This window comes from Strongylocentrotus purpuratus, unplaced genomic scaffold, assembly GCF_000002235.5.
Source record: "Strongylocentrotus purpuratus isolate Spur 01 unplaced genomic scaffold, Spur_5.0 spur5_scaffold_15, whole genome shotgun sequence".
Taxonomy (NCBI): domain Eukaryota; kingdom Metazoa; phylum Echinodermata; class Echinoidea; order Camarodonta; family Strongylocentrotidae; genus Strongylocentrotus; species Strongylocentrotus purpuratus.
Window position 1 is genome coordinate 15,954,849 of NW_022145600.1, and position 13,395 is coordinate 15,968,243.

Here is a 13,395-nt window from a genome sequence, read left to right on the forward strand (position 1 = left end):
AGCGCGTTTATCTAGGCTTGCCACTAGATATGTACATATCGTACCCCACTATCGAACCCCACTATCGTACCCCACTATACGATCGTGATTTGCGGGATGTCGCGTTTATCGACCCTTCACGATTCAAAATAAAGGCCTTGTGTCTGCCCAGCTGTTTTGACCCGGGACGCAGACAGTTTCTCGGAGGTCAACTTCACACGTATGCTTGTACACAACACCTGGGCGGTCTTATTTGTATGTGAGGTACAAAACAGCTTTGCGTTTATCGATCATTTTGAAACGTGATTCTGGCTGTATGTGACATACAAAACGCACCTTTTTGCGTCTTTAGATATGCCCATATCTAAAGACGTTTGAAAAAGGCTTTGCGTTTATCTACTTCTAAATTTGCCTGAAAGACGTTTGAGAAACCTGATTCTAGCCAAAAATTTCCTAGATAAACGCAACCATTGTATGTCTTGAATCTTGAATCTTGAATCTTGAATCTTGAATCTTGAATCTTGAATCTTGAATCTTGAATCTTGAATCTTGAATCTTGAATGTCATTCCAATTATCAACCCTGAGAATTCAATAATTCGACTGCTGATGTGAAAGTTTTCGAGTTGATAATTATTTTTCATTAAAAAAGAAAATCAATGGACCATTTTTGTAATGTAATCGAATTTAGTGCATAAATCTCTTTTAAGTGCCTCGTTAAAAATAATTTCATTTATCTGTTGCGAATAATTGTATTTTAATAATCTTGAAATGTTAGAGTTACGTTTTCCTCTGACAAGAGAAATATTTGTATCATGATAATATTTTAATTTACGATTGAAATGTTCGTATGCATTATTCACACTATGTTTATTCAAAACATCTGTTCATTCTTCTTCTAATACATATTTTTTAAATGACTCGATGTTCCTAGGAGTGTCTTTTCTATAAAGCAACTTTTGAGGGTCTTTTTTTAGGACGAACTAAACTTACGTAGACCATGTATATCAAAACAGTTATGTAACAAATTTCAGGAGTTAGTGTTAATACTGGTATGTTGGGTTACATAAAAAGCATAAACACAGATCTCGCCTGTTTGGAGCCTAAAGTCACTCCACTGTTTAAGAAAGGTTATAAACATGAAACACAGAATTATAGACCCATTTCTTTCCTATACCAATTTTGGGTAAAGAAAACATAGTTGATGTTCGATGACCAGTTTCCTAGAAACGCATGACATTTTATATCACCATCAGTACAGATTTAGAAAGAAGTATAGTACTGAATTATCAGTAATTAATCTTATGAATACGGTTTTAAAAAGTATAGACGACGGATGTCTTACGCTTGATGTGTTTCTTGATGTGTTTCTTGATGTGTTTAGAGGGAGATTGAAGATATCTGGGGCAGAATTAAGAGAGGAGGATGCGACATTTTTTTAGCATAACCATTGACAGACATTTCAACATGGAATTCACATATGAAATCATACAGAGAAAGGTCGGTATCCTCTTTAAAATATGGCACTTTGTTCCTAAATATATATTAATACTGTCGTACAAAGCTCTGATACAGCCACATCTAACATATGGCATCGAGGTTTAGGGTAGTACTTATAAATCAAACTTGTAATGTATATTTTATACTCAAAAGTTACGTGCTATAACTTTAAAGCCACATCGTACTCATACTAATGCCCTGTTTCATGACCTCCAATTGCTGAATGTTTTCAAATTGAATTATCTATTTGAACTTATTTTAATGATATGAACGGTATATGATCTCATTCCTTAAAATATTATTGCACTATGATACAACATGAATATTCCACCAGACAAAAAACGGGTCGACAATTACGTCTTCTTTTATTCAAAACAGACCAAGGAAATTTAACTGTTTCGTTTGTTGGAAGTAGTTTTTGGAATATGCTTCCTACTGATATAAGATTAGAGAGATTAAGAACCTTCTTTTGTAAAAAGCTCACAAATTACTCTTATGTAAAAACCACGAATTATAACTTTGTAAATAATATAGTTGGATATAGCAACCAGAAAAATAGTAAATGTAATCTTTATTTAGCACTTAAACTACACCCTAAAAAATGAGGTTTTTGTACACCCGAAGATGTCCGGATCCACACATTTTATACGTTTCTTTAATAATGACCATAACAAAATTGGCCCTTGTATAAAAGGCAACTTTTGTAGGTTTTCACGTGTCTCCATGCTGACGTAAGTGCGCAAATCCTATGCGCAGAATGTTATAATTGAAAATGTTAATGAATATTTTAAGGAAACCCTATAGGTTGAGCACAAAGTAAAATGCCAGATCTCTAAATTTTGTTTACAGAAATCACTCGACAGTATATACGATATTAGGCCTATACGAACGATGAGACACTAGGACGGGTTATTGCATTGTTATATTTTTAAAATATCTATGTCGACTTAAACAAAAATCGCTTCATAGAGACAAATTCAATTTCATCACCGAGAAGGATCTTTACTGATTCATGAAAAGATTTTGGGTTATTGTCATATCTGCGAGTCTTTGAATGTTTTGTACGTTAATACATTTCATCGGGTAACCCCATCCTTTGTAACCCTTGAAATACTACTAACATAAGTCTTACGATTTACATACAAATTTCCAATCGCGGTGGTGTTTGAATTCGACCAGGAAATATACATTTATTCAATTCTTTGGGATGTCACTTTCAGAGCGAGCAAAAGCCTTTGCAATAGACTCCATTTTGTCATCGACTAAATCTAGTGCAAAATTAGAAATCGACGATGTGGACAGTGGAAAGCCAACATCTCATCCAGCCGACTTCGGGGATGTCCTCCACGATGCCGAGGTCGGAGGAAGATTTGAAGGCGATTACGTGGTCCATCCGAATCAGGGATTCGAACTCGATAGTGAATTTCACCTTAATTCACGAATGGCGTCATGGAGAAGGTTAAACGCTTCAAATTCGAACCTTTTTTCGTCCACATCAACGTTAAATTCGGCATCGTCAATGACCGACATAAATTTCGGTAGCTCACAAAATCTTCGCAGGAGCTCAGACGAAGCCAGTGTTGCTTTACAGACAAGCCCCTTCGGGAGTAGTTGTCGTTTAGAATCCCTGGCGGTGAGTGATGATTGCCTAAGCAACGATGTCCCGATGATATCAGGTGATCTCGACGATGACTCTCATCCCATCGCCATGACCGTCAATGGGATAACGGCCACATTGGCGCAGTCATCGATGTGGAGGAAATTTCATGAATGTGAGACGGAGATGATCATCAACAGATCGGGAAGGTAAGCGGTGCTAGGGAGAAACCATTACAGTAATCATCTCAGGTAACTTTCATGCAACTTTTACAATAGTTCCCATGCAGATTTTCACTTTGAGACAGGGCGTGTAACATGCTGATAGATGTTTTTTGTTTTATCAAAGGTGTTATCTGTAACCGCATTACTACAAATTCGCTAACTATTTTATTGATTAACGCTAAAATACGTATTGTCTTTAAATGAATAAGGTAATGCAATATAGATCTACGTAAGATGGTGACTGACCAGAAATTGATATGTGTGTGTATCATTAAAAAAATTGAGGCAGTTCCAAAAGAGATCTAAAGCTCAGGTAAACATATTGAAATCCAATCAAGAAATGTAAGGAAAACTTACCTTAACATTTTCAAAATCCTATACCAGGGCTCTCCTTTTTACGTGAAATTTGAAATAAAGTAAAATTAATGCCTTTTGGAGGAAAGACAAAAAGGAAAATTGCCATTTACATTATTTGCCTGTTTAATAACTGGTTAAGAAATGTATCTGTAGAGATGCACAAATTAGTATAGTTACAAACTCTTCTAGGAGAAAGAATCTTTTTTCTTCTTTTCTTTCTTTTTGTAGGCGGATGTTTCCGTGTTTTGCCGTCTCGTTGTCAGGTTTACAACCAGATGCCCTGTATCGTATTTCTGTTACTATTACATCAGATAACAGGTAAGCTGTGAAAATGAATTAATACAGAAAGTGATCTGTTAAATTCAGTAAACTTATCTGCTAATTTTGTGCGTTCGTTTTCAACAAAAGTTGCTCATGACGGCCAAAAAGTTGCCAGGCATAGCACCAAATAGTGAAGGATATGTTCAGTATCATGTAGGCCTGAAGCGGGTGAAATATAATAGGGGGCTGGGCCTGGGTCAAGTCACTCATGCATTTAAATAACTTATATCCTTAATATGTGTTTTTGGAGGTACAAAAGACACGGTATTTTCATTTGGTCTGCTTTGTATTTAAAGTATTTGTATAAGTTGGCGTCATATTAAGAGTTTTCTTCGTAACGCTCATTGCTTAATCAACGAATCCCCTAAAAAGGAAGATATACCCCCCCCCCCGAAACATGAATTGCATTGAAGTATCTCGACACCTCTACTAAACGATATCATTGTTGTTGTCTTTTGAATTCAAGAAGTGTTAAATTGCCTTAGAAAAGTTTTGGGAAATCATGTTTCATGCGACTATTGGTTACCCTTTTGCAGTAACATTCGTCTGCATATTTCATTGTTTTATTTCAGTCTGTGTACATTAGGGGCATGCAAAAAAACACAAAAGTGTGATCCTGATCGCGATTATGCAGAATCTCAATATTTAGTGAGAGTTTTGGATCCACACGCATAACAAAAGTAAGATTTTGATATAGATTTAATATTTTCGATAATTAAACCTCACCAATTGTTCTGGGTGCGAATGCCCTCATTATCTACATACCACAGGAGTCGCTACAAGTTTATAAATGGAAAGTGGCTTGCTGTAGGCAAAGCTGATCCGGAGATGCCAAACGAACCCTACGAACATCCTTTATCTCCAAATCATGGTCTCTTCTGGGAGAGCAACGTCGTGAGCTTTGCAAAACTCAAGATCACCAACAATAAGGACACCAAAGCAAAAAACGTAAGATGAGTGCAGTTTTTCGATTTCTGACGATTTCCTTAAAATTAAAAAAAAAAAAAATAATCATAATCTGTCAATGGTTGGTGTGATGGAGAAGGGGGTTGGGACACAGCCACCCCCTCTTGTGACGTCACAAGGATAGAACATCGGGATTGTAACCATCTTACCAGGGTTCTGGTTTCAAAGAAAAGTCCTTGGGCTAGTCACGCAGGCGCTATTATGGTAAGGTATCACGCCCCAGTTAGCAATATCATGTCTACTGGTAGCCTCTTCTACTCGCAATATCAAATAACAATTACCTTTTAAGGTATCTCTATCTATCTTTCTGGCTTCTAACTATCGTTCGACCTGTGTTTTTAAGAGCAGGAACGAGCCCTTCAAAATTATCCTCCAGATGAAAACGATTTCTTTCGAAGCCATACAAATCTCATTAGTCATAAAACAAGTACTGTATATTGCTATTATGAAAACTTGATAATCAGATGCATTTTGGCTAGCACAAAAAGGCAATTGATTGTGTTCGTATATACAAAATGTAAAGGTATGTTTTGTATAACAATTTTGTTAATGTGAATGATTAACCTTTTTGGCTGTATACATACAAGATTCCTATCAATAGACCTGCCAATCAGAAAAAAAATGAACTTACACTTTAAGCCCAGCGCATACTACACGATCCGACTATAATACGATCTGAATTTGGAATAATTTGTGAAAGCATTTTATATGTGCATTCAGACATGTAAAATCTTAATGACCAAGGTTCAGAATAGTCATATGATTAATAAAATCTACATTTCATGGGATTTCATGTTTCTTTTGAGGGGTAAAAGCTAAATCGGCTCAGAATCGTATAGTGACATTAAACCAGGAGGGCGATTGTCTACGAATTGAAGTCGATTCGGCTTTTATTCTTATTAGAATAGTTTAAATGCCGCTTCAAATCTAAACGAGTCTTAAGGCGTCATTTCTAAAACTTTCGAAACATTGTTGTGTTGATTAGATCTTAATGTTGTTTGAATTGTGATTTAAAAAAAAAACATTTTAGCAAATCGTTCTCCATTCGATGCACGAGTACACTCCGCGGCTGTTCATTGAACGACTTATATCCAACAAATCACCTCATGGCGACATCAAAGTAGAGAAAGACTCAATGTCTGAACCATCTCCAACATCTAATTCAATGTCGACATCATCGTCACCTTCGACGTGGATGCACATGCAACAAGATCATCGATCTTCAGAGCCATCATCCAGCGACGCGGCATCGACTTCGACAGGATTGAGGCATTCAGGAGGATCGACGTCGTCAACGATGACGAGCAGCTCGCCTGATCCTCGTGTTGATCAGATGACATCTATATCATTCTCGGAGACATCGTTTGTTGCTGTGACGGCATATCAGAACGACCATATCACTCAGCTCAAGATACAGAACAACCCTTTTGCTAAGGCTTTCAGGGATGCTGAAGTAGCAGCGTAAGTGCAAACATCTTTAACATAAACTGGTTAAAGTATACCCAGACGTTGTGGCCCGAATTCACAAAGGAGGTTTGTAGACAAACCTAGGTTTATGTGCGTCATATGACGCGTTTCGATGCGTTTCAGACCAAGCTGAACCTTGGTCTGAAACGCATCGAAATGCTTCATATGACGCACATAAACCTAGGTTTGTCTACAAACCTCCTTTGCGAATTCGGGCCTATGTGTCCAGACAGGTTGTGTATCAGGGCAATTGATTTAAAACAGTAATTTGAAAAACTCTACAAGCAATAAAACATAAATGTTGGACAATATTATAATGGCAAAATATTTATAATAGTTAGTGCTATTTTATGAATATTTTTCGTTGAATCCAAACGCAAAAGAGAAGGCTTTATATTTGTTAAGTTTGTGTTGACACCCAACGCCTCATATTTACGAACCTTTTGCACCCCCTCTCGCACATTTTCACGTACGCAGATAACCATACAAATTCCTAGCACAAAATAAGTGGCAATACTCCGTCTAAAAGAATTAGAGAGATGCTGTGCTTGCAGCGTTAGTTTGCAAATCGCAAGGAAATGGAGTCAGAAATTACGATATTGTAATATAAGTGTAAATATTAAATGGATATAATTATATACAGTAGGCTTGCGGATGCACCATGTGGGAGAGAGAGGGAAGATTGAGGAGTCCTGAAAAAGGACTCTCGGTAATCTTTCTTGAGGGTGTGTAGTTCTGAAAAGGACTGTTGGTGTAGTCTTGAAAAAGACTGTTGGTTATCTTTCTTAGCATATAGTTCTAAGGAGAACTATAGTGCCAATTGGAGAGGATGGGTGGCGGGAGTGGCTCGACGTTTCGAACAGGTTGACTATCCGTCGTCGGTCACTCAGCTGCAGTATAGGCGTACAGAAAACCTTGGAGTAAGAAATAAAAAGGAATCATCATGTGACATTTGTTCTTGGATGTATTTTACTTTTTTCTCCCTCGGAACAGAATGCTACAAGGAGCTAACACGTTTCCAGAGGAACACCATCTGCTTGCAGAATATAGAGACAGAGAAGGTATCTACTATATTCTATAACACAATAATAATAATAATATTCTGTTCTTGTATAGCGCATATCACTTTTTAAACGTCCCTATGCGCTTCCAAAGAGCTTCGGAAATTATTACCCTAGCTTTAGCTCCGGCAGCCGTTATCAGCGCACAGTGCAAATTCAAGGAATAATCCTACCAGGTACCCATTTACCTCACATTGGGCAAATGTTGATTATCATCATTATACGCTGATAAGACGTATCCTCACCACTTAGCGTTGGCCGATCGAAACAAATAAAAACAAGTAAGAGGATTCATGGTCTAGGTATACGTCGTCGGACTATGGATCACAGGTCTCCCGGTTAAAGTCATAACGACATCTTTCTTCAACAAAAAAAGACCTAACACGGCATTAGAGAAAACAGAGATGGTCTTGCTTTCTCTGTCTTGACCCAGTCAATAGGGACTTTTAGATTTGCGTGGACTGATACATGTGACGTCCATTCAAGGCAGTGCATTAAAAGGACGTCGATCGTAGCAATCCCCATTGTCTTCGTGCGAATCTAAAAGTCCCTATTCTAGAGGAGTAGGCTGGCGCGCATCATGATTGTTATTTTGTCAAATTCAACGCATAGTTTTATGCCAAATTCCTATGGTTACTTTCAGCTGTTGGCGAGTTAATGCATTCCAAAGGTTAGAATGCATACATTATGTATTGCCAGGTCGGAGAAAGCATACATTTTCTAAACGACATAGCAGCAACTAATGTATTCGATCTGCATTCTGACTATTGCAATATAACAACTCGTTACAGCTGATAGGGGCTTATGCCCCTCTCCCAGATCCACTACAGGTTAGTGTTTCGACGTGTCCAAATGATCTACTTTTTTCCTTCTTCATTTGGCAGCTTTTTCATCCACACACTCGCTCAATGCTCACATGACTGGCCAGAGAAGATTTGGTTTACCAATCTTACAACACTATCCTGTTCACCTTGGCGTAGTACCTGGTCATCATCAACCATCGCATATGACAAGATCGTTTGCAAACGTGCGAGTAGGACCGAACGACGGTCTCCACCCTAACACCCTAGGACACGACCTACACTGGAAGGTGAGTATATTCCACGTCATTATGTGTATACATGTCTGTTGATAAAAAGCGCCAACAACATTTTAAACAATAGCTTTCTTTGAGGTTCCTTTTAGTTTTATGTTTACACTGAAATTAATTTTAGTGTTGATTCACGAATTTGCCATATGTATCTTTTAATACAAGAGGAGCGATAAGGACATACATGAAGAAAACAAATATCCTTTTCCTTTTCCTTAATGCCCTTTCGCTACAAACACTAAATGTGATAATTATTACATCCACTTAACAGCACCTTCTGTTCCTATTTGTTCCAGGTGTCATCTGCAACTAACCTTGCTGGTGCAGGCCATGAAGGTGCCCTTCATGAGAGTTGTGGATTCCTTCCATCTCTAAGCACAGCCGATAGAGCAAATAGCGATGCAGAACTATCAGCCAAACCTAGAGCTCGTAGCAGTCGATCGCTGGCTGGTAACTCATTCGGGGGTCTCGGACTAGGCTGCGATGGAGATTTCCGGAAACGCGCGATCGCGAATCTTGTAGATGACAGACGAGATCCTGACAAGTAAGCAAGTGATCCTTGTTTTTAAAGGGAGAGGGGGGGGGGGGGGGAGTAATGTAGGATTTTATTTGGTCAAAAAATCGATTAAAAGCGATCAAGTTTAGACAGGGTCGAGGGTTTGGTATAGGTACAATGTTGGGTCCAGGATTAAAGTTAGGAATTGGGTGGTTCTTACAGCAACACAAAACTGCGGAGCAAGTACCGCGAGACCATGTGTCATACCAATACCATATCATCTCCCTATAGACAAGACAGTGCTGTTTTTTTCCAACTCGTCCAATACAGAAGCAATATTAGGCCACATCAAAGGCGACACCAAACGAAATGTGCTTTTGTTTCTTTGTTTTTGTTATCACAAGAAGCATCATAGTTGTGACGACATCTAGTACATTTTAACAATCTGTAAGTTTGCATGCACTGCTATGTAGGCAGGGACGGATCAAGGGGGCACAGGGGGCACGTGCTCCCCCCCGGCCCGAAAAATTAATTAAAAAAAATTATTGAAAAAAAATTATTAAAAAAAGAAAAAAAGAAAAGAAATATACCAATGGCTGACCTAAAAAAAATGACCTCCCCCCCCCCCAACGGAGCAAAATGTCAAATTAACAAATGTCGTGACCCCAAAAAAGAAAAAAAGTTTCCTCTTCCCCCCCCCCCTCCCGCTTATTTAGTAGTAGTTGCGATTTTTTGGGGACTAAAACAAAAAATATATATATGTTCTCTTACCCCCCGGGTGCCCCCCCCCATGTGCCCCCCCCCCCGGGAAGAAATTCCTGGATCCGCCCCTGGTAGGTATTTAATGAAGATTTGTTCGTATTTTCGGCATCTTGGATAGAACTGATTCGCTATCATCACTAATATGATTTAAGAGACGTCGACCTCATTCTTGGTGCCAATTATGAGCATATCGTTTAACTTATTTTTAGGTATATGCTGCGGAATCCTTTGTTTGCGATGGATGCCACTAAGATACCAGCGAAAAAACAGGCCATCAAGCTTTATCACTCGCCGCTATGGTTGCTAGATTCTCCTCAGATAATTGTGAGTGATACGGCAAAGTCAGGAGGTAAAGGAACACAATCTAAGCAATTGGAGCAACATCAGACAGCTAGCTCCTCTTCTCTAGATGATGAAATGAGCACGGAAGCCGATGATCGAGATACTACGAGTCACTCGAAGGTCCAACGGGGGATAGGAGGGCCTCTAAATGCCGAAGAATTGGGAGGTGCACCCAGACAGCTGATGGTCCCACCCACCCCGTTCTCTTTGGCACCACACCAGCGACATCACATGGAAATGAACGGAGGAGATCTAACAAGACGCGTGACCATACATACACCAGATGCCTTTCGTCAACGCGTCTTAGATTCGCCTGTGATGAAGCCCCGGCGTAGTTTGGATTCTGCTAAGATGTCAGCAAGCCTCTATCAATTCCCGGGGTCGGCCACGTTTTCACCGAGACTCAACAAGAGAAGTAGCATGCAGGGATTGGATTGCAATGGGTCGCGCGTGAGCTTTGACGAAGAAAGTACCACTGGATCATCTGCTGATAATTAGATGCATGTCAGATATAGGTGACAAGACTTGTTCATTTGTACAGAGAAAAACAAAATGACTGTTCCTGAATATACCGGTTTCCACCGAACTTGCCAGGCGCGTGTTCGAAGCAATTAAAGAGAAGGTTGAGTTCTGGGGAGAGGTGAAAAGTAATTTGTGAGCATTTTCATTGTTATTATGCAAATGTGGAAGAACATCAGAGAAAAAAAATGTTCACTGAAAAGCATGGTTCTTCAAATGCCTTCATGTTCTCAATATGACAATATGACAAGTGACAGCTTTTAAATGAGGGCCTCATTTTTATGCCACATGTTTGTGTAGTCCCATATACATCTTTCTGTATACAGTGCTTGTTCCTTTTACAATGTCTCTGAGTTATATTAACAATATCATGTACAGAGATTTAAATCGTGGAAATTTTTAAAATTTCTATTCTGCACTGTTTTATGTTTTCACCTTGTACAGTACATGTATAATGAATACATTTTGTTTGAAATACAATATAAATATAAAAAATTCACAGTTATGTTAAAAAAGCCCAATATTTTGTGTGAGAAACAGATGACAGAGATGTCTGAAATTCAAATGGAAGTGGAGAACCTCTGCCGATTGGGAATACAATTCTTTAAAGATAATTAGTGACAAAAGAGACGAGATAAGGACATCTTCAAAATAATGTGGCATTGACCTGTCTATGTACCTCAATATTTGCATTGCTGTTAAGTTGTTACCAACGCCATCTCATGGCGACAGTGTTACAGGGAGTGTCGTGGTCGAATGGTTTAAGGCGCTTGAATGGAGATGCGAAGGTCGAGGGTTCGAATCCCGACATGGCACTAATATCCTTAGGCAAGATATTAACCTGCACTTGCTACTCTCCACCCAGGTGTTACCCGGTAGAATGCGACCGTCATTGTTGTTCAAACAGTTTTTGAGCGTCATGCAACGCCTGGCTGGAATGCTCCCCAGGGAGTGGAGATTGTGCACACAGTGTATGCGGGCAAGCACTGAATCCAATGACCAGGGTAATAGTATATTCGTAAAGCGCTTAGAGACATTCGTATTAAGCGCTATATAAAAGCTAAATATTATTATTATTATTATTACATTATCCGTTGGTTTCATAAATTCCATGAATTGACTCGACGTCATTAACATGCATATTCATTGACCTCCTTATAGATGTGCCCGATTAGAGGCTACCACCTATGTAAGTCTTAATTTTATCATCATGTAATATCAGCTACAATTTGGGTGCCAATGTCATCTACCCTAGATCGTTGCCATATTTCTTAATTTGGCGCCATGGTTTAATATGAAATTCAGCGCAAGTATACCCATACATTGACGTAGATGTCGTTCTACCTTCTATTCGGCACCAATTTCATCAACTCGTAACTAGGCAACAAAATCACTTAAAAATAAGGTCTTTGCTCATTATGATTCAGCAAGCAAGAAACACACTGGCCGCCTCCAAAAATTACAAAACAGGGCCGGTCGTATCATTTTGAAAATTAATCCTTATAACCATGTTTCAAATAACGATATTCATGTTAAATTAGGGTGGAAATCTCTCCATTCAAGACATAAATTTCCTTTAAATATAATGGTCTATAAATCCCTCAACAATTTGGCTCCTCCTTATTTAGAGGAGTCCTTCAAATACTGTAACTATCCATATTCTCTACGATCACAAGGAAATATTAAACTCCCCAAACCTAAGAGTGAATGCTTCCGTAAAATAATTGTGTATAAAGGCTCACGTGAGTACAATGACCTACCGTTAACTATTAAGCTACCCACCAGCTTAAAAACTTTTTGCAAAACTCTAAATTTAAGAAATCAGTTTTGCTCTGATCTGTAATGGAACATGCTTGGGATGGGGGGGGGGGGGGGGGGAGGTGTTTATGCTTCTCTAATATGTTTTAGGTTTTTATATGTATTCAAATTATATTATTTTATGTTGTGTATGTTGTATAATAACTGTTGGTATCTTAATTCCTGGACCCCAGGGAAGAACAGTTTTGTTATACTAACAAAGCTGAATGGGTTATCCAGCCATTCACTATACCATTGATTTTACTATGTACACGCATTTTACTTGTATTGTTTTTAAAATTGTGATAGGGAAAAGAAATACCAATTCCAATACCAATACCAAGGTTCATAACTAGCTCCCCGGTCCGTGTGATGGTTTCCGCGCGTGCAGCTTTCCGTCTATATATTAAAACGTCTTTGCTGGCTACTCATACCACGGCATCGCATCAATGGAATGGCGCTGACGACATCTATTCTTTTATCATAGTCATATCGTCTCCCTAAAATGAGCGCCAGTTCCTTTTACGTGTTAACAGTTGCTTCTGTTTCCACCTCTTTTATTGGCGTTATTACATAAAAATCGGTATGATTGAATGAAATACGCTTAAACCGATTTTCACTGCCTGAACATAAATGGACATTTGTACTGATTGGCCGGAGGACTCTTGCTAAATCATTTTTGTTTGGAATCAATTTCCTTTTTAACGAACAATATTTCAAAGCCTGCTAAAACATCCTGTTGACACCGTCTCAGTTTACAAGTGAGGACATTGAGGATACTGTAGAATAAAGACATTACTATATAGTACTATGGAAAGTTAATGTGCGATGTGAAGGACAAAATGTAACACCATGCTTAAAAACATGCAAAAACAAAAAAATCAATGGTGGCATTTTCAGCAACAAGCATGCAAATGAT

General features: G+C 38.6%; 1 protein-coding gene across 1 annotated transcript; it reads left to right on the forward strand.

Annotated features, from left to right (window-relative positions):
- The first annotated feature begins 2,409 nt into the window (after positions 1 to 2,409).
- Positions 2,410 to 11,476, forward strand: LOC100888872. Its single transcript, XM_003727619.3, has 8 exons — positions 2,410 to 3,283; positions 3,884 to 3,973; positions 4,747 to 4,924; positions 5,973 to 6,403; positions 7,403 to 7,470; positions 8,355 to 8,560; positions 8,857 to 9,104; positions 10,028 to 11,476. Exons 1-8 carry the CDS (start codon positions 2,685 to 2,687, stop codon positions 10,656 to 10,658), a joined length of 2,451 nt encoding a protein of 816 aa, XP_003727667.2. The 5' UTR covers positions 2,410 to 2,684; the 3' UTR covers positions 10,659 to 11,476.
- Positions 11,477 to 13,395: the final 1,919 nt, after the last annotated feature.